This window comes from Falco biarmicus, chromosome 15 (assembly GCF_023638135.1).
Source record: "Falco biarmicus isolate bFalBia1 chromosome 15, bFalBia1.pri, whole genome shotgun sequence".
Taxonomy (NCBI): domain Eukaryota; kingdom Metazoa; phylum Chordata; class Aves; order Falconiformes; family Falconidae; genus Falco; species Falco biarmicus.
The window spans coordinates 11,071,489-11,094,177 of record NC_079302.1 but is presented as its reverse complement, the minus strand read 5'-3'; the positions used below and the strand labels follow the sequence as shown (position 1 = coordinate 11,094,177).

General features: G+C 38.3%; 1 protein-coding gene across 2 annotated transcripts in view; it reads left to right on the top strand.

Moving 5' to 3' along the window:
- The window catches only part of CMTM4 (CKLF like MARVEL transmembrane domain containing 4), a 39,967-nt gene extending 20,648 nt beyond the window's left edge, over nucleotides 1-19,319 (top strand). Inside the window, exons 3-4 of one of the 2 annotated variants that reach the window (XM_056360552.1) lie at nucleotides 10,536-10,634; nucleotides 11,564-19,319. In XM_056360552.1, coding sequence (XP_056216527.1) covers nucleotides 10,536-10,634; nucleotides 11,564-11,737 — 273 coding nt within the window. In that variant the 3' untranslated portion in view covers nucleotides 11,738-19,319. The other variant, XM_056360553.1, reaches the window with a different exon arrangement.
- Nucleotides 19,320-22,689: the final 3,370 nt, after the last annotated feature.

The window sequence follows — 22,689 nt, the reverse complement described above, 5'->3', positions numbered from 1 at the left end:
TTTTGGCTGTTTTTGTTTTTTTTTTTAATTAGGACAGCTGTGCTACATATATTTTTCTTACAGAGATTAATGCAATCATGGGGTAGTAGTGTAAAAAAACTAATGCTTTCTGTGAAAATTGGATGTTTTGAATTGATTACACATAACTATGAAACATTGACTGACAATGCTTAATGTGTTCTCAAAATACGAGGAGTTTTAGGAGGAGAACTGCTGGCAGTGCACATTCCTTTTGTAAAAGTCTCTATTTCCATGCTGTATTTTGAGTTAAACTTTCAGATTGGGTTGCATAAACACAAGTCACAAAACCAACATGTTAAGTCACTCTAAGCAAAAGATCTGTCAGCTTCAAGGACAGTATTTATATCAACTTCTTCAGACGGGACAGATGCATATGTGCCTATGTTCTGTTTTATTTTATAGTCGTCATTTTGTAAGTACTGTTGGAGACCAGTCCCAGAGGTGTTTAGGCTTCTGTGTGATTTTTTTTTTTTTTTTTAAATTGTTGCAGTTTATTAATATGTGCAGTTTGCCATATGTGCATTTGTAAGCCTAAGTGACTTACCTGAAATGAGATGGAATGTGGAATTAGATGATCCTTTGTACCTTGTTGAGGAGCTCTTCCTAAGAGTACTTGGTAGACAGATTCGATGGACTGAGAACTATGAGTGATAACTAGGTGGGGAAGATCCAGTAGCCAAACAAAACCAGTGGAACCACTGGAATATTACTGGGTTGTCTTGCCTTTGCTCCTTTTGTCTACATCTTGCCAGTGTTGTCACCACTTATCTTTGTGGCAAGCTGAAAAGCAGCAGCTGCAGAGAGAAGGTAGTCTCTGTTTCTGTGGCCAGCTTGGCAGTTTAACGAGCATCATAACAACGTGGCAGCTCATAACAGCAATTGAAGAGCATCTTTTTATACCACACAGTTCTGTATGTACTAGTAGGATGTACCAGAGCATGATAACAAGTGTGTATAGGTGCATCAGTGTCATATAAAATGCATGATGGTTTTGCTGGTGTCGTGCGAGTGGTTTCACACTGAATACTAGGTCCAGCTTGGGTTCAAAGTAAGTTTGACTGAGATGTTTTATCAAGCGGCCATAGTGGTATGCATGGTGCCTGTGTAATGACTTCACATACGCTTGGTTCTGTATGTCTGCACCTTTGGTTCTGTCGTTGAGCCCTGTGGCACACTTATACTGCCTCCCAGAACGCTTTGACAATGTGTTGAACATGCAGAAGCACAGCAGCCTAAATGCAGTGCTCTGCCTTTCCCCCCAGATAATGCAGCAGGTATCAGTGTGTAACTGGTAGGTCCTTTCAGCCACTCTGACTTCTTACAGTATTTTGAGTGCCAAGAATTACCGCTTTGAGTGCAGCATTCCTTGTCTCGGCACAGCACTCCATTAGAGATCTTCAGAGAAAAGAGGGTTTAAAAACCCAGCCAGTTGTGGTGTGGGTTTTTTTGTTTGTTGGGGTTTTTTTGTTTGTGTGGGTGTTTTTTAAGAATTTTGATTTTTAGGGCAAAGGTCATACTCTGAATCCCCTACCTAAATGGCATGGAGCAGCATGACATGGTCGGAGTTCAACCTGAAGGGCAAGTGGAGTACAATGCAAATGCTTTTGGTTTAGTTTACATTGCTGCATATTGCCAGATCAATAGTGGTAGAAGTAAATTGTCATGATCTCGCAAATCTCATTCTTTTAGTTATGTACTGAAGATTAAATGCTTCTTCCATCATTATACCGAAGATGTCTAAAGAAGCGAGAACTGGAAGCTTCTGACTTCTGTTAACTGATGAGACCATGTCTCCCATCCTTCTTCCTGGTATTGCTTACTGATTTTAATAATTGTTAGTCTGATCGAACAGTTACTCTGAGAGGAGTGTGAGAGTATCTTTGTTATTCAGATCGCTGTTTGCTGTTGCACATACAGAGTGGGAGATCAAAAGCTGCTGCTAAAACACCTATGGGAGATTACTTTGGCAAAGTTAGGAAATCTAAGAATGTGGAGTTGTGGCTAAATTTTTTGGGGGCTTATTTTGGCGTTCTATTCTTTACAGTGTAGATGTATACTCCACCATTGTTTACCTCTTTCAATATTTAGTACTTTTCTGTGTTTTGGTGGTTATTTTGATCATTTTGCAGCTTGTGTATATTACAATTACCATAGGAGCTGCTTTCTGCACAAGACTTCCCACTCCTGAATGTTTCAGGAGGAAGTCACTGCTGCTTGTATATAACTTCATTAATGTACATGCTTTACAAAAAGGACTTTATAATGGATGTTTCCCTTGTGAAGAGTCTCAGACTTGGCTTTTAGAAGCTGTGTGAGAAAAAGCAGCTGCTATGGTGCTTGAAAGAATTTAGTAGTCTTAAATTTAGGAAGAAGGCTTCCTTTAAGAACAGCTACTTGAACAAACTTCTTAGGTACCATTTGAAACCACTTGCTTTCAAATGATCTTACATATCAGAAAGTATCAGGCCATCAGCTGCTATTATCCAACACAGGATTGTTTCCTTTAATACTTTATTAAAATTAGACTTCTTTCTAATGTGTTGTGGATATGTCCACGGTCCCTGCTTGGAATGAAAATGTGGATCAGTATATACTGGCACTGAACAGATATGCAGATTTAAAAAATTGTTTTAAATATATATATTTTTAGCTGTTTGGGGAGAAGAGTTTTGTTTGGATCCCAGAGACTTGCCAACTGTTCTCATGTTTTCCTGAGGTAAACATGAAAGAAATGTAGAGATGGTAAGTCAGGAAAAATCCTTGCTTGGGTGTGCTGGAAAGAGGCAGGTCTGTTACAGTAAGATGAAAGAACAGTCACTTGTTGTGTTGTGCAGCACTATGAATATTATGCAAAAATGCCAAAGCTGGGGAACCTGTCAGTGGAAATTTCCATTTCCTTTATGCTATGCTTCACAGCTCAGAGGGAACCTATTCTGCAAGGAGACTGGCAAGTGGTGTAGGGGAATGAAGGGCACAGCACAGATTCCTCCTTAACTGATGGGCTGCTGCTTTGAAATGTTTGTTTTCAGAGTTAACTGAATGCTTGCTCTAATTTTGTTTGGCTAAATTATCCATTTTTAATTCATTATTTGAATCTTGTGTGATCTATGGGGAGAGGGTAAGATCTTGCAGCCAAACACGTGTGTGACATGGCCCTCAAAGTAGGGATGGGGTAGGAAAGTTTACAGAAGTTAGGTAGTAGCTTTGGTGTTCTGGTGAATCTGCGTGTGGTTTGCCAGGCTTTCTGACAGTGACTGTCACTGCAGAGTGGATCTGCCATAATGCTGTAGTACCTTTTTTTTTCATGGCTGTTAACTGAGATAACTTGGGGAGGGGGAGAAGTGATGGCAAATGGCTGGGAATACTGGAATGTGACAGTGTCTCTTGGATAAGAATTTGTATGATGAGAGAAATCTGAGTAGTTACAGATGTGAATCATTGCATCATCAGCCAGTAGAACAGACTATTTATGTTTTGTGTGTAGGAGGAAATCTTCTGATAGATTTTGAACATTGATTTTTATTTTCTTTTTAAACATCCACTGGAGTTCTGGTATAATGTATTGTGTGACTCCGAATGCAGAGTTTTTCAGCCTAGAGCAGCCTCAAAGCTGAGGCACAGCACTGAGCACAGCGAGTCCCACCAGGCTTACTAGCCTGGAAACAGTCCCAGGGAAGCACTGGCACGGGGAGGAGACACGAGGAGTCAGGTATGTCTCTTAGAAGACACAGAGCAGTGGCTGTATTTTGTGTTGCCTGAAAATTTATTTCGTCTTTGCAGGCTTCTTTCCCCGCCCCCCCCCCCCGGGTTGTTGCACTGATGAAACCTTATGTGCAAGCAACTGACACCTGAAGCAGTTGGCAGAAAATTTTATGCAGTGACAGTATGAGAAACTGTCTTATGCCAGCGTTGGCTCTGAAGAGTGTAGTTCTAAGGCCTTCACAGGGTAATCTTGTTTTTTTTAAAAAAAATATTTTTTTTTCTGGTTTGAAAAAACATCTTTGTTTTCTTTGGCTTGCTTAGCTGTTGAATGAGAAATTAAGTCATCTGTCGCATTTATGTTTACTGCTGTCAAAATAGCAAAACCCATTAAGGATAAAAATGAGTATTTTACAAATTTTTTAAAATGTCAGAATTAATTTCCTCTGGGTTAGTGCTCTTCATGGAGAGTTCTCATTTGGTGCAGTCTGGTGTAAATGATGCATTATTCTGTAAGAAATGCAAACACACGTTTTAAATACCAGAAATACTCCATGGTTTGGTAGTTATCACTAGTAAGGTCTGCTGCTCTGTGACAGTAAGAGCTGGGCCTGTCTGTGTGCAGGGCTGCTTATTGGAAAAACATGCAGGGAAAGCAGTGAGGAGTAGCTAAGAAAGAACTGAGAGGTAAATGGGGCAGGTGATCTTCAAGAAAGCAAAATGAAACTGGGATTGTAGAAGCATTTGTTCAGGAATGTGTTTTGTCATTTACAGTGGAGTTCCTACATCTAACAGGGCTTGCATTCCAACTCAAAAATAGTTAGAAGTAAATAAAATCATATGAATCTTCATTTTAAGGCCACTTCATTTCTTTAAAGTCATAGCTTGTCCCTGACCTTTCAGAGAGCTGACCAAGGTTTTTGAAAGTTGCTTCTGTTAATTCAGATTTTTTTTACATACTTTGCTTGAGATGCTGGAAATAGAAATGATTTCTAGCAGGTGCCAGACACCTGGGACCAAATGGTAGTGCTGAAATGGAGCACCTGCAAATGAATGCTGGAGACCTTTGGAGGCTGCTGAGTGTACCCATGGGGACCTTCAGCCTTGCGCAGGGGCCAGGCAGCATAGCCCCACGCTGTGAGATGGGCACTAAGGTATCTCTGCACAGTGTGAATCCAGCCCTCTGGGTCACTAGCGTGTTTCTGAAACCGGTGGTCACTGACTATTTTGCCAGGGGGAGGTGATGCTTAGGTGAATCTAGTGTTTGAATAAAGGTTTCTGTACCTATGAAAGCCTAAGCAAATGAGAAAAAACGAGATGGGGATTAGTGCCCATGCAGCTAAATTTGGTTCATTCTACCTAGGGCTTATTTTTGCTTGAGAAACCGTGTTTCCATTTTTAATTGTGGTGCAAAATACTCATGCAATGTTTAATAATGCGATTATGGAGTAAAATTATGGGAGTTTAACTAGAGGTACTTGGTTTAGAGGACTGACTGGTATGTCTGTGAAATTCAAATCGATAGTTTCATATGGAAACAAGAAAAAGTTCCTAAACCTTTCAAGTAAAGAGGTAGTAGTTGGTGGAGAAATTAGGGCTATTTTAAAAAAAAGACACCAAAACACCAACACCAACAACAACAAAAAAAACCCACAAAAAAACCCAAACAACCACCACACTCCTCCTCTCTTCTCCTGCCAACTGAAAAACGAACACCAAAACCCAAACAGAGCTAAAATGAAATTTTACTTTCGACTCTCTCTTTTGTGGAAAATAACCTGGAGAGCAGCAGGCCACTAACTTCTGTCACCTGTTGTGACAAAGTCAAGCTTTTGGAATGTGCAGGCGTCTTTTCCATATTACATTCATTTAGCTGCTTTAAAGTCCATGTAAATGTAAGCTTTTGGATTTCAGAAAGCAAATGGCAAAAGCAACCACCAGTTTAAGTACCATATTTTTGTTTATACAAATTACAATTGCAGTATGGCCTTGTCTCCCTTGTAAATCGTACCTGGTCACTTGTGCAGTCTCTTACTTTGCCGCAAAACACAGGGTAAAAAGGCAGATCATGTGTTTTGATTGAATGTCTTAAAAAGTTTGCATGCGTGAAGTCATGGAGAGCAGTGGATATTACTGATGCGTCTGAGCATCAGAGCCAGCTCCTGGTAACGTACCAAACTGGAAGACTGAACAGAAGCTTTCAAAGCTGATGTGCCTTGCAGCTTTCAGGAGTTTCTTAGTGGGAGTTTTCAGGTCTCTTAACAGACCTCTCATTCATAGCACCTATTCAGCTTTTCCATCCTCATTAATCCAGGAACTGTACCTACCCATACCATTAAAAACGAAAGACCCTAGGATGCTGTCCTTTATTTTCTAGAGTTTCCCACCTTTACAGCAGAATCAGCAGAACAAAAGCCTCATCCTCTTTTAGTATAATATGTGGTATTGGCATAAACCCATCTTCATCCACAAGGTAAGATGCGTCCTGCCTTACGCCCCTTCGGACAGGTGGGTGGTGATGGCAGGGGCAAATATATGTCCCTGGATACTCTCCTTTGGACTAATAGTATTTTTTTGCTAACAGTAACCAGCAAGTGACTGGAAGTCAGTCTTTCATTTTAAATAATTTTGGAAAGAGAAAGGGAGCAGCAGCAGTCTAGAGTGGATTTGATTCAGCTCATGGATTTTGTTCTGTTATGGATGGCAGCTTTGTACAGTATTTTATGGCACAGCATACTGTCTCATGAGGTTGCTGTAATTTCAGCAGAAATTCTTCTATCTGTGTGATGTGGTTTTTACTTTGTCTATAAATATAATAGCAAGAACTTCAGCTATATCATGGCCAGATTTGAAATGGCTCATCTTTTTTCAATTATTTTTTATTGTCACGATTATTCATTTCTCTTACGTGGAAGAAAGCTACATTATTTTAGGGAGTGTCCTTCTTGAGTTCTTGCTGTAGTTCATTTTCTTTTGTTTCTGCTCTGACTTTGTCCAAAACCACTGTATTTTTTCTTTTCTTATCTTTCTGCTCTAAGTAGTATGTACCAATTTTTGGATTAAAACCGTCCACCGATATTTGCATCTGTGATGTTACCATTATATGTGTATGAATGTTGTTGTTGTGTCATTGCTCCTTAAGCTCCAAACAGTCTGATCCATGGATATGAAAGATTGTGTTAGTGGTAGCTTTTTAAGAAACCAGCCTTACTGTATGAATGTGAATCAATTATTAGTTGCATTTAAAAGTTTTGACTTACTCATTTCCACAATTCCATTTTCCCTGGTTAAGTGGGAGCCTCAAGGTTGAATTAAAGATTTGAATTGGTGGATTCTTTGCAGGCACAAACTTGATTTTCTTTGTAAAGAGTACAATGAAATAAAATGCCATTGATGATGACTAAGTTTCTAATGTACTTACATCTATGGTTTCCTGGAATAATCATGACAGAGGCACCAGCAGTCTAATTTCAGTGTATATATATATGTTTTGCAGTATCTCAAATTTCTTTCAAGCAGCCTTCAAGTCAATTTGTAGTGTGGGGACAGATGATAATGTGTGTCATGCTGTGGATAGGTCTAGCGGTCTTGCTTATACTGTTCTCCTTTGGCAAGATGATAAAACTGACAGATTCAAAAAGTCAGCAGGTCAGTAGGATTAATTAATAAGCACATCTGACCCCATAAATCATAGAGCATTATGTGTCGTCCACTTAGTCTTTAAGTATGGTACTAAGGAAGTACAAAATGGGTGTCTGAAAAAATATGACCTGGATTATAAGAAGTGTAAAGGTGGAGTATTAAGCACATCTTTGGTTGGCTGTTCTGATGGTTGGTTCCCTTACAATTAAAACTTACTTCATTTTGAATATGACTTTTGTCTGAACTTTGCATCTATTGATTTTGTTAAGCTATTAATTTTGTTGTGCTTTTCTATGTTAAACTTTTAAAACAACTAGTATTTTTTGATTACTTGAACACTGGAGTCTTCATGTACACAGCTCAATGTCTTTAATATTCAAAGCAGTTTAGGTTCTTTGCTTCATACTGTGAGAAATTTTCTCCTCCTTTCAAATAACTTTTGTGGCTCTTCTCTGTACCCTGTCCAATTTTTCAACATACTTTTAAAAATGTGGATACCGGAACAGGATGCGGCATTCCAGTGTCCCCTGCGAAGGTAAGATTACCACCTTACACCTATCGTGTGCATATGTCCAGAGGAATGTATAAGTGGGTTTGCTCCCTTTTTTTGCCATGGCATCACATCTTGAGATGCTTACCCCCTGTAATTGCCAAGTTCTTCTGGGTTATTTCTTCTAGAATTTTGTCTCCATTCTGCAAGGCCTTCCTGCAGCTGACAAATGTACTCTGGTCGTAAAATACACAACTTGACCTTGGGTTGAACTAATTTTTTAAAAAGTTATTCAGGAGCATAGCTGCTCTCTCCTCTGTATTTAGTTCCAGCATTCTTGGTGACATACGTACGTTTACTATAGAGGCCTGATGAATGTGTCGAATACTGTTGTCTGGTATCTGTTGTCTTGTATTTAGAGACACTTCCCCTCTAGTGAGAAAAGGTTTGTGCCCATGAGAACTGCAGCTCTTGTTTGCAGTCGCAGAAGACAGTTAGAGCTGTTAAATGTAGAGTTGGAGAGGATACCTGGAGAAATTAGGAAATGCCATTTTTTTTCTAGTATCTTCATTTTTGTCTTTATCTCTGCAAAGCAAGAAGTTATATAATAAAAACTGGAATAACTATTTAATAACATTGCAATTTTGTTTAATGCTGTAAGTACCAGATAACATCTGTCTCGGTAAGCTTGAACAGAGATGAAAAGTATCTCTATAATTACATACTGGCAGGTGAAAAGATGGTAGGAGTTTGAGACCCACGGTTTGCTTTTGTTTCCTTATTATTTGGTAAGACAATTTGGGTCTTACTGGGCTGGTGAAATCAACATGTGGGTGGAAATGGCAATGAACAATGGAAGCTTCTCATTCCTTGGGAAAGTCCCCCTTTTAGAGGAGGACCAGGCCACAGTGGTACATCATACAGTTTATCCCCGGGTACGTTTAATTTTGATAACCAGCTGTTGCTGAGTCAGTACCCTCAAAATAGATAGTTTTCCCTTGAATAACACAGTGCCAGAAACCGTCGGTTTTTACAGTTAATTTCTAAAGCATTCTCCAGTCATGGCTAGAAAAACAGATGTTTTGGGGGTGGCTGGATGACAATGGTCTTTTCAAAGTCTTTGTGCTGTGTGGCTGGAACATTGTCATGGGTTTCATACCCAGGGAATAAGTTCAGATTTGTATCTTCAGTTTTCTTACCCAGGGAATAAGTTTAGATTTGTATCTTCATTTTTTTAAGCATAACTTCTTACAGCACTTCAAAAGATGCACTTTGGGGAAAAATAAAATAAATTAAAAAAGTCTATTTGTAGTAAGTGGAGGAGTAGGAACAGGAAGCGAGCCTGGCTCGCATGTGAAAGAACAGAGTCAAGTAGAACGAATTTGTCCTTGAATTCTAATTTAAGAGTGGTGATGGGATATTTTTTAATGGTGAAAGTTGGCATGTTCAGTGTAGTTTTGTTGTATTTCTTTTTTTCTTTAACTCAAAACTGTAAGTTGCACAACAAACTTGTATATGGGTTTTCTTTCCATCCCTTTTGTCTGTGATGGTAATTCACCTCACTGTTTTCATGTTCCTTTAGGATATTTGTTCTGAACTGCCATTCCCTGATTCTTCCACACCCTTTCTTGCTCCCTGACTTCACCTATTCATTTAGTTATCATGACAGTCTGTTATTTCCTACATATGTATATTGCACTGTACATACACTACAGAGATGTATCACATGTAAAGAAAAATGGTAAAAGATGCTATGAGTGACATGGTGAACAGCTAGTCCCTAATGAATCTAGCATTTTGTTTCTTTCGTTATTTTCATGTTCCAATTCCTAAATTTTTTTCTCGAGTCAGATCAGATAGTCTTGTATTGACATAGTTATTCTTGCGCTATTAACTGCTGTTCAGAATTCTTCTTTATGTTCCATTGATACGTTAATGACCCTGCTTTTATGTAAGGCATTGCAGCATAATCTTGTGAACACTGTGACGTATACAGTGTATATATGTAACTAAATTGCATGTTGCCTGTCATTTTTCTGTGCTTGGAGCAAAGCAAGAGTTTCCCCTGAACGTAGGTGCCCTTGGGGTATTGCTGTGCATATGTTCTAAAATGTCTGCTTGAAACGTCAATTTTATGCAATAAATATGTAAATACCTGTGTATTCTCACAGTATGAGCAGCTGTTGTTTGTAGAAATAGCATATAATATGCAGTTTTCTATAATGAAGGCCTAAACATTCATGATGGTTTGTTTTTTTTTTTTTGACAAGTTCTTTATCTGGGCAGTGCATGGACCACTGTCGCGATGTGAAAGATACTGAGGGGTTCCTGGTGTGCTGAAGTTGGATATTCAGGTTACTTCAGCTGAAGCAGAACAGCTTTACTCATTGTTCATGCTGATAGTACTTTTCTAATAACCCTAGCAGAAATTGAGGTAGTGCATCCAGAATCTGCACTGGTGCTTTCTATGTATGTGCTATTTGACTTCAGTTCACAGACTAATGTGCACACATGGCTGTGTTTCCTGTGTAATAATCCTTGCCTTCTTTTGTATCAGTGACAAACTGCATAGAAAGTGGGGAAAGAGTGCTGTAGTTCTTGTTTTAACCCTCTTCTGTTATTGCTTATAATACAAGCAAGCAAAGAATCATTGTTTAGTAATGCTAATGAATTTATTTTTTAGGATCTGGTCAACACTGGACTCAGCACTTTCTTCTTTTTCATTGCCTCTGTAGTACTTGCTGCTTTAAACCATAAAACTGGAGCAGAAATTGCTGCTGTGGTAAGAATTTGAACTTCTTTTATATATGGTTCTTCTGTTGAAACTAAAAATAACTTTTCCCTTGTGTTCATTGAATACTCCTGTTGCTTTTGCCATTGCAATTTACTTCTAATTTTACAGCTGGCTGTAAGCTAATTCTGATTTTAAAAGTATTGATGTCCTCTGAGTTGTTTGTCTTAAGGCTTGAGGCAAGAACAAACAGAAAAACGACTTGCAGAGAACCCTTTTAACAGTTGAACGTGCCTTGCCTCTTTATAGCTAGCTCAGACGGTACTGCTCTATATTGCAAGCCTACGGAAAAGATAGAGCCAAAAATTCACAAGAAATTGGAACTGCTTACACATAATTTGCTGAATTCTTCTTGCTCACTATAGATCAATTTTGTTCTGTGGAGTATAGTAGTACTTCAAGATTTAAAATCTAGAACAGTAAGTTCAAGCAAATAAATTTTGTGCTTGAGTTGGCAAACTTTTTTTCTTTTTCTCTTTCAAACCTGGGTATTGAAAAGCACACAACAGTTCTGCAGAAGTATATAGGAAGAACTGCAGATCAGCTCCTTCTCCAGGCTGATGGTCTGGACTGGTCGTCTGTTCTCTTGTCATGTGTTCACTGTTATGTGCGCCCTGAGGAATGAACTGTTGGATGAAGAGCTGTATTCTTCTTTACAAGAGGTTCTTCCATTGAAGTTGCATTGCAGGATTTAGTTGTCATGTTTGTAGACAGGGAACTTTGTTTTCTGGGATTGTTGCTCTTACTTGCTTTTGCAGATTCTCTAGTTCATTGAAGAAGAAAAACATCAATTTTACAGGCCAGAATGACTTGTCAGTGCAAATAAAGTAGAAAACTAAGCTTCTGAGGAATTTGTTGTGAAACTACTATTGTTCTTGTTTTCAAAAATTGTCTTTGACAATTCTTTCTACTTTTCGTAGATATTTGGTTTCTTGGCAATGGCAGTGTATGCTGTGAACACGTATTTAGCTATTAAAAAGTGGCGAATGAACAGCAGACAGCAAAATAGTCGGCAGACCAGTGATTACATACGTGCTCGGACAGAATCCAGAGAAGTAGATCATCGCCCTGAGATTCAGCGTCTGGATGCATGAAAGCGACATTCCAATGGGACTGCAAAGGGAAAAGAAGTAGTGCTTGACTCCCTCATGGAATAAAGGGTTTTTTCATTATTTAAGGAAGAAGAGATCAGATGGTGGCAAAGAATGCCCAGCCCTGCATATGTGCAGAGATACATTGAGTCAGAAGCTGTTGTCATGAAGGCAGTAAATGTTGGTCATTCAAAAGCAAGATCAGTTTAAGATGCTTGCATATATATATACATATATTATATAGGTTATATAATATATATATATGTTTTTGAAGTATGTTACTGTTTTGGATTAACTGCACGGTACTTTCCATCCCTCTCCATCCATATGTATGTTCCTGCCACTGTTTCTTCGTCTGTTGTAAACACTAAGACCCAGCACTACATTAATTGGTTAATACAGGAAAGAAATCCACCCAAAGTAAATAGAATACGTGTGAGAAGGAAGTGAGACACAAATAGCAATAACTTTAGCCATGTATTACATCCAACGAACTCTGTATCCAACCTGCTCTAGGTGAACCTTCTTTAGCAGGGTGTGGGGCTAGGTGATCGCCAGGGGTCCCTTCTAACCCCCACCGTGCCGTGATCCTGTGATCTACATGCAGCCTTGGCAGTGCCGCTCAGTTCTCATCTGCAAGATCTCCTGCAGTTTCACTGTTGGTGCACTTACATAAATGAAATGGACAACCATTTCACATTTTTTGTTTGGTGGGTTGGTTACTCTGTGGGTTACTTGGAAGTTGGCGAGATCTGAACCTGTGCAGAATGGTGGCCATAGTGCATCAAGTGCAAGTATGAGGTTTTCTGCTAATGTTGGGATACGTTCTATTTTTTTCATTTCAAAATGGGAAATAAATACACATGGGAGGCAGGGTGGAGAAAAGGGGGCTGAGTGGCACAATAGAGAAAGAAGGGGTTGTCATCCAGTATACTTGCATTCAAGTCATGGCTTTCATTTTTTTCCAGGTTCAGCCTTTCTGAGAAGCATAGGGTAAGCAAGAACTAGCAAAAAATTATGATACACTTTGTAAAGTGTTTCTAGATTAATGCAAGATAAATACTTTCCTTTTTTAGATGACTGGTTGTTTTTTCTAAAACTAAAACTGTTGTTAGTAGCTAAAACTGGTTGGGGTTTTTGTTCGTTTTAAAATTCTTTTAACTGGGTGTTTCTGCAATTTTTTCCCCTAATATTTCTTGGAAAAATGAGTTTAGATAATTGGAGGATAATATAGGTGTATTGATTTGTTTAGAAATAGTTTTACCTAACTCAGATTTTCTTACTTCATTGAATCTAGTGGTGAGAAGGCTATTTTCTCCACTCAAAACTCAAATTCTGTAGTAATCACGTAGACAATATCATAATATTATTAGGAAGATTTCTCTTGATATTTTTCTGGTCGTCTTATTAGTATTTTTATGTAATCCATTATTTGGCATATGCATGTCTGTGTGTTACATGAAAATGTGTGTGGGAGGTCTCTTGAGCTGAATTCCTTTCTGGTGTAAGTCGATAGAATCTTTGAAATCAGTGGACCTGTATGTCATGTATGCCTGAATTTCTCACATTTGACTTGAACACTTTTTGCATGGTGTTCTTGTGTAGCTGTACTCCGAAGTGGATGAGTGCAGTTAAGTGGAGTCTTAAGAACAAACAGCAATATGTTGGAGATGGGTCATTTTTAAACATGAAAAAGTGGTTATACCACACAGAAGATCAATAGAAGTGCCTGGGCTTTTTTAATACCAGGAGAAACTGGGATAGTGACAGCTGTGAGCCTAATGCTGCAATGTTCTAATCAAGCAACAGAGAATTATTTTGATGTGTGGAAAAAAAGAAGTGACAAAATGGATGTCTTTTTTAATTTTCAGTTTACTAATATCTGCAGTGCATTTCATCTTAGTGGCTAAGGTGGAGATTAAAATTCGGAAGGAGTTAGTAATGAGGTTAAAGAAAACTTGCATTTTCTTAATGAGTAATGGTTTACCAGTTACTACAGTGACATTTCATTGTGCTTCTTTGAATGTTAATGCCAAGGGAACACCTGTTAAAAAACCCAAAAAGATCAAACCATGTAAGCCAGCCTCTAGTGTTGGGTTTAGAACATTTTACTGAAGTGGTGTCTCACCAAGATTACTCTGTGTTTCATGAAAAGTAAAGGACAGTTCCATGCTCAGTGTGGTATGAAATAATTAAGTTTGTTATTGACAGTGCAGTTATTACAGCCCTGCTGTTTTTCAGCAGTGCCTAGTATTGGCATAGTTTGCAAGGAGAGTTTGTAGATATTGTCAATTATTAAAAGAACCTTTTAAAAAGTAGCCAAGCATACCTAAACTGTCATTAAAGCAGTTTGTATAAAGATTGTAAAAACCTTAAACCATCAAAACCAAACAACAAAAAACCTCAAAATCAAAACACAAAAAAGAAACCCCCCAAAACCAACCCCCACCAACCCCCACCCCCAAATATAGAATATTGTCCTCCAGAAGAGCCATGCTTTTGGAGTGGAATCCTCTGAAATCAAGAAACAGAAGTTAGGCGATGCATAGCAAAGCTTTCTTTTCATTAGGAGTGTATCCTGTGTGCTGGTTAACGACAAGGGCTGCGGTGGTGTGTACCTATGTAAGAGGATGCACCATTCCTCGCCTGTGCTCCCTGTGCTGATTCTGTTCAGAGCTGTGGGAGGTCTCATGCATCTGTAAGTTTATGAATTTGGTATCTTTCAAATCCTTATACCTTCCCTCACCTAAAAAAAAAAAAAAAAAAAAAAGATAACTTCACTGAGCGTTTTCTGGAGATCATGAAAAGCTTCTGTCACCTTTTAGCTGGAATGGCACATGTAGAGCGATGCAGTTATACTTCCAGTACAGTGTAATACTTCATCGTGTTGCTTAGCAAACCTGAATGACCTTGTGCAGTTTTACATGTGAAGTGAGTTTTCTTGAGCTGAGAACAGTATGCCGTTATTTATTACTTACATCATGACATAAGCTTAGCACAACTTTCAGGGTGTAATTCAGAGAGAATATTAATTTAAATACTATGTGATACACTTTGTAAAACAAAACCATGTAAATTTGTAATTTCCTTATTTTGGGGACCAAAGATTATTTTAGTATTGTACAGTATATACTTTCTAAAAGTCTAAGTTAAGCATTTATTACTGTGCACATAACAGACGTTATTTACTATTTGGATTATAAAGAAGGAAAATAAAGTAGCTGTGAGACAACTAAATTTGAAACATTAAGATTGCATGACATACAGGGTTGATTCCCCCACCCCCTCAGACTTAATTTTACATGGTTATATTAAAGAGGTGGTAATATTTTAAGACAGTTATCCAGACTACAGTCATTATAAAACAAACAAACAACAAACTCCGAAGGAAGAAGATAGAGTAGAAAGTTTAAATTCTTTTTCAAACATGCTTAGAAAAGTGACATTAATTGCTTCTCCCGGCCAGTTAATCTTGCTTGTAATTGCTAAGCATATAGTGATAACTTCTCTTAGTCCTTGAGTGCTGTCTAGCTCTATAAAGGGACTCAAACCCCACTATAACTAAAACTAAATCAAATCTAAACACTGATTTAGATTAAATTAAATTAGAACCTTGGAGGAATGAGGTGCTTGAATCTGTAATGGTTCCGATTAGTCCTCTTTTGTCAAACTAAGCCCTGGGATGCGCAGTGTCTGTGTGTTTCTGCATGTAGAAACGATGGTAAATTTTGCAACTTATGCACAGACATCAGAAGATTAAATGTAAGATATGATTGGAGCAACAGCATAATATTGTTGTGTAGTGTTATATGAAGATTCTCCTCTTAATGCTATGTATGTTCAGCATTGTCAGCCTTAGTTCAAGTTTGTCATACATTCCTGTAATGGTGTGCAAACTGCCTACAAATAGGAGTTTCTAAAACCATAATTAAGAACTGATTTGACACGTTGATTGCTTCTTACTCTCCACTTGATCCTTTCATTTTGTATATTCATGCCTCATCTATCTTACGTTTTAATATTTGATTTTTTTAAGCCTTCTTTATTGATCTCTATAGTTTCTGCTCCAGTGTAAGGAAGGTAAGAATACGGCCCTTTGCTTAACTATGATACTCTTCCCTTTGCTCTTCCCTTTGTTGATAGCTTTTGATGTTTGGGCTAGATGTGCCAGGGGAAACGTTATTCTTTCTGCTCGGACTTTGGAAACTGGCTGGTATACAGCATGTGTGTCTGTGTAAGCTTTCCAGTAGGAGCCGCATGCGCAGAGGTTGAGAGGGTTAGAAATCCATCTGCCTCTGCCTTTTCTGAGACAAGGTACTGACTCTACAGATATTTGATGCCTATATTCCAGTCTGTGTTACTCATGATGAGCTTTGTATTCAGAAGCATTGCATCAGCAGCGAGCTTTGCCTTGCAAGCAGCTTCTTATTTTTTGCTTAAAGATGTCTCTTACATGTCAATTCAATAATATCAGGAATGTGGGATGCTTCTTCGTAGGTTTTGTGATATACGTTTCACTGTGCATCTCCTGATACCATCTCCAATGGTTTTATCTGTTTCTATTTCATTGTTGATTCTAGAAAGACGAGGGGAGAACTGGGGAAAGTTTCCAGTCTTCCCTAAGATAATCTTACTTTACTCCCCACCCCCCTCGTGAATTCCTGTGCACAGTATGATGGTTGCCCCTTCCTGATGCGGCAGGCTGCACGGTTCTAAAAATGCTGTGAAACACAGCAGCAGAATTGATGTGCTACAAGATGCATGTGAACTGTTAAGACTGAATTGACCACTAGTTTTCCATGAATTTTAAGGTCCCTAAACAAATCCGGTATTTGGCACCTTTGTGCTGTTTTGGGGATGTTGTGGGCACAGCAAATGCTTGTGTTAATACGTGTTTTATTAATGCGGCTCCCTCCCACCCCCCCCCTCCTTAATTCTTGTTCTCTGTCTGTTACTTTCTTGTCCCATGACAACTTTGTCAACATTCCTACTTGTTCTCTTTCATAAGGAACACCCCCCCCCACCCCCCCCCCCCCCCCGAACTCAAAATTAGAAATAAGTTTTCAGGGCATAATTAAAAAAACCGAACAAACAACCCCTCCCCAACTTAACAGCCATTCAAATAGTGTAGCAAATAATATCCTCTCTCCTCCTCAGATAAGATACTCAATAGCTTTGTACGTGAAAATTGGAGCATAAAGAACAGGTCTTGCACTGAAAGTTCTGGAGCCAAATATCTTCAGCATTATTTAGGATAAATAAAAAGGCACAATCCTATCATGAATTTGAGATGTGATAAAGGGTGAGAAGGAGAGAGAAACCCACACTTTATGCTTAACAATCCAGTGCTTTCAAAATACGTGAACGTTAATAATGCCCAACCACAGAAGGAAAGATGGCTTCTGGACTTTATAGAGAAGGGAAGAGAGACACCTGGAATCGGAACTAATTTCTCTGTTCCAAACTCGGGGGCTGTGCTAGCTCTGTAGTACAGCTGGAGAGCTTCTGTGCTGATGTTGTTAATGATGTATCTTAAAAGCTGAGGTGTGGTAGTTGGCGCAGAGACCTGCGGGACGTAGGTCCTTGCGTCACAAGGGGCTCTGCATCTAGAAAAAAGGATAGTTTCAGACCAATTTTTGCTCAGCCTCTCTGAAATGAGCTGTCATGTGGCATTTCTGAAAATTGGGTACTTGGGTCTTGTTTATAGCATAAAATAATGGATTGTTTGGAGGGCCAACAAAGCTCAAAAAGACTGTGCAGATAGGTATGTCGCGTGTATGAATTTTCATGGCAACAAAAGTAAGAATTTAAAAATGATGCTGAAATGGGTACAAACCCCAGCAGAATGTTTAAAAATAGGTTGTAGAAATATTATGCCATATTCCTCTCTTTATTTTAACAGAGGGAGTAGGTGAAAAATGAATTTCTACAGATATTCAGGAAAACTCTGAATGCCCCTGAAGAGTTTTTCCTGGTATATTGTTTTCCTTGTTAGCCACTTGGCCACCTGGATAGATCTGTTTGACAGAGTCAGAGTGGTGCTGTCCAACCTGAAAGGGTTCCTTTGTTGTTTTGGTCTTATTTTTGCATTGTCTTTTTAAAATCTGTCTATAATTTAACCATTTGTATTCTAAAAATAATCTTTAAAAAATCTGCTTACACTGTGATTTATGATAACCTTTAATTTAGTGTATACAACACAATCTAATTTTCTTTTGGGATATGCAGCTTTCAAAAGTGTCTTATATGCCCAGAAATGTAAGTTGTCTATTTATCATGAGAATGTGATTAAAGTTACCTATCCAGAATCCCAGTGCAACTTCCAGATGCGCTGGATGGATGAGTTAGTGAAATTGCCTTTTAATCTCTATGGGTTAATAAATATTTTTTTATAACTAGCCGCAGATATTCCTTTTTAAATTATACTTGGCAAACAGAAGATATTTAATTTTATATACAATATACATAGTTACCTTGATTGACATATTTATAACATAGAGCTTTGTGTTTACTATGAAGGTTTTATCTGTATACCATGGACTTCATGGGTAAAATTTTAAGAAGCCAGTTAGCATATATGGAAGGATATGAAACGTATCTCCATGAATTCAGGATGAGGACGTAGGAACATTTTAAAAAGCAATAGCCAGATTGTATTAACAGAGTATCTGGGGTTTTTCTTATTTTTTGATTGGGGCTGGTCCCTACAGCTATTTTAATAACATCTGGATGTGAGTAACAGAACGAAATAGACCATCTGCCTCTTCTGACTGTCACAGACTATTGTCTAGAATATGAGAAATTTCAGGGTATTGTATTTGTTTTGCTTTGGACAAATGTCTCAATAGACATATTTAATTAAAACCTTCATGTGTTTGAAAGAAAATACCCTCTCTTAAGTAGGCTGATTTACCACTTTTGGTAACCTTTTAATCCCAAAAGTACTATTGTCTAAATGTTTTCAGTAATGTTTCATTTATCCTGATGTCTCCAGGTTAAAGTAGTTCTGGCTAGCACCCTTTTATTACAACAATTGCTACCTTCATTTTTCTACTGTTTATACTTCAATCTTGAATGTTTACCGGTTTCTACTTGTTGGATATTGTGGAGGGAGAGTGTATCTTAGCACTACAGTTTATCCAGCTTTAACTCATACATCACAGTTCTGGAGTAAGAAGATATTTTGATTTATATATTGTGGCCAATCTAGTGCATTTTAAAATGATTTCTATACTTAAGACACAACATTTATGACATAATATAACGAATGACTTAGCTAATCATTGTATCTGTCTAGGCTTACTCTCTTCTGTGTTAGTGTCATTTTGAAACTATTTGTATATGTTGAAGTTTGTAAGGGTTCAGGAACCCACAATAAAATAGTAAAGTATGTATTTATTTCTCATTGTAATGTTCAATTTTGATTTGAAAGTTGACGCTTTGTATGTCTTTTCACGGAATTGTAAACAAATACCGAAAAACTGCTTCACCTAGGGTGCCTTCCATGTATGGTATAAACACTTGTCAGTCACAAAAATAGAGATGTAAATTTATTAAACCAGTAAACACTATTTTTGTAACGTGAGTCGCTAATGCATCTCTGGCTTCATCGTGCTTTGTTTCCACTAATAGCAGATTTATGGCTACTGTAGTCATTGACTCCCCTTTGTGCACTAAGCAGTAGATCTGATCGCATGGTGAATCAAAAGATTGTGTCGCTTTTGCTCTGCCTTCAGCCGCTACCTGAAAGATGGAGAGAAAGCACGTTGCTGGTGTGAGCCAAAGGTACACCAAATTTCTTTACTTCAGACTTGAGCAAAGAGATGTTCAATGTGGGATATCTGTATCCTTGGTGCTGATTTGGGGTCCTCAAGAAAAACATAATGGGTGTATGCTAAACATTCTGATTCTAGCTCATCATTTATGATTTATAGCGTCCAAGGAAGGAGTAACCAGGCCTGACGGAAGGACTTTATCCCTTGGGGATATAGCTCCTATACTGACAGATTCGTAATTGTGAACAGCTCAGAAGCATTAGTTGAAGCAGTGGGTGAGAATTCCATCTCTGGCTGAGCAAAGGGGATGCAGTTTTCCTTTTATCATATGAACACAAGTCTGCTGTGTAATATCCTTGGTATTTTGCTTTTGATATGAGAAATATTGTAATGTTTTGCCAAGGAAAGTACAAGTGTACTCTTTGTGCAAATGCAGAACCTGATTCTGTTGTCCTTACTCAGGCAAAATTCCCCATTGACTTAGGGGACTGCAGATCAGCTACCCATTCATCACCACATCTCGATGAAGGATTTGAAGAATATCACTAATTAGCAAATGTCCGTACAGAGACAATTTACAGTCTTGAAGCAATTTCACGTTATTTTTGTAAATGTTCTTGAAGTTCTCAAACTGCATAGGAGGCCAGCTGATAAAACAGATGCTTTCCGTTGTGGTACCTACCAGCTGTGATCGCTGTGTTCTCAGTATCAACAGCTGTAACTTACTTGCATAAGTGTAGCATGTTCCAGCTCTGTGTGAGAAACTCGTGCTGGTAATGCTTGACCAACTTCAAAGGCAAGGTAACTACAAGAAAACGTAACCCACAACTTACACCAGTAACTGTTTTTCAGTATGTACTGTGCTTCTGTTCTGTTGGTGTTTATGCTAAACAAAAAACACAAGCTGAAGAATTGTAACGTTTTGCAATACGGAAAGCAGTCTTGTTTTTAAAAATCCATACTGTTATAGCATAATTTATATGGTGTATTTATCAATTTTAAATGTCATTTTGCTTTTCCAGTCTTCTGTATATGGGCACAATACTTTTTGTAATTTTTTTTTCATTTACTTAGCTTTCTGTCTCTTTTTCTTTCTGATATTTGAAGATTTGAGCTCTATGGATTTTCACGGTACTCTTCTGATCATGTCTTCGTAGTGGTAAAAGTCTGTATTTTTTTATGTAGGGAAAATGGTAGTTTTCTAACACTTACCTTGATCAATATAGTATGGAATCATTTGTGAAGGACTTCCTGTTTAATAAACGGACATATTAAAGTACAAAAACATTGTCTTCGTCTGTAAAGGCACCATATAAACTCAGTATACTGAATGTCGTGGTTGATAAGTTGATAATTCAGTAAGTTCAGTTGCTAAATGCACTTTCTGTGCAAGAGAACGGCGTGGGGTTGAACATCAAACCAGCCAACCCTGTCTGAGTGGTTTTTATGTTTCTTGTGACTCTGACAAGACAGACTTCATAGATGCAGGAGTTAATGAAAACCCATGCATAAGCAGTCCTTGATGAGAGGTTATAAGAAAGCACATGGAACTGCTTTCTTGCTGAAATAGTTGTGGTGGACTTGCTGTTGTGGAAGTTTCTCCATGTGGTGTGCTGTAATGGGCTGAAACGCTGTATCTTTTGGTGTGCAGCATCACGTTCTGGTCTGAAAAGGAATTTTGGGCCTGAAATACCAGAGTGGGTGGGTAATGCTGTGCCAGTCATGGGCTGTACGTTTTAAGGCCTACCTTAATGCAGTCAGGATGTTTGGTATCCACATGCTTCTGGTGCAAGGTGAAAGCGCTTGGTTAATGAGGGTAAGAACTGCGGAAATGCATGGATGGTTGAATGAATGTGGTTGAAAGATTTGGAAATATGGGTGATGCTCTTAAAACACTGTTTAGGGATAATATGCATGTGGGGAGGTGGACAGAGGTGGTGGTATGACTGAGCTTCTTTACAGAAGGATTCACTAAGGAGTGTCACGTGCTTGTACAACTTACCTGCTACAAGGTGGGCCAGCTCGGTTTGCCTGTGTGGGGCTGTCGGCGGTAGATTCTCATCCATTACGGTATTGCATCAGTTGGACCGCCTTAGAGATCAGGCCTTAATGTAACAGATGCTGTTTAAGAAAACAAAGAGTTGAAGTGCTGGGATTAATGCCATATTGCTGCTGCTGTTATAGATGGTGTTGCTTGGTCAGGAGAAGTTTTGTTAGAGGTAGAATTAAAAAAGTTTATTCTCTCTAACTTCTAAATACTGAATCTTCCGTTAGTCTCCTGGGAAAGACTGTAACTGATTTCTTAGTTAATGGATCAGGCTAACAAAATGTGATGGACAGTATCCAAAACACTTGAAACAAACACAAGTATTACCTGGCCAAAATTTAACAATGGAATTGCTCTTTTCCTTTTTCAAGGGAGTAGATTGAAAAATTTAGTTATTTTTTTAAATACACTTAAATTTTCTGAGTTGTTTTATCTTCTGGGCTAGAAGATGTTTTGTTTTACAAAACATCCAGAGCAGAAATCTGAGTTGCATTGTGGATTCTTTGTTGCAGGCCTGTTTATTTAGAAATAAAACAAGAGATGGTGTCTCCATCCTGACTTCTAAACCAATACTCCATGCAAAATGGTGACTCAAGCATCTTGTAAGAAGATTCAAATTTTCTGTGCCTATATAAACTTCTGCTTCCTTGATGTATTCTTTCTCTCTCCATGTTAAAAAAAAAAATAAATTAAAAAAAAGGATGGCTAGGTGGAGCTGCTTCTTGTGTTTTTACATATGCATGGTGATACATATCTTGCATTTGCTCTTCAGGGGCAGTTTGTATCCTGGTCTTTGGAACGAAGCCATTTAACCACTTAATTGTTTTTCATCTCTGAAAATTTCATCAGGTTGGTTACAATCTGCCTGCTATGAGGTTTAGCTCAGCCTAGTAGCAGATGTATGTTTTCTCAATTATTTATGCATTTTAGAAGTGTAGGTGTCAGAAACATACACTTAGTGTTTGGTCACAAGTACATGTTCACTTAACGATACAGGCTGCTGGTCTCCTAGCAGGGCAAGATGCAGCTATAAAATTCAGGCTTAGAAATTTCCACAGTGATCACTTACGAGAAGCGGAATGAATTAAAAACATTTGCTTGCTATGCAGAGCATTAAATTGTCATCGTCTTTC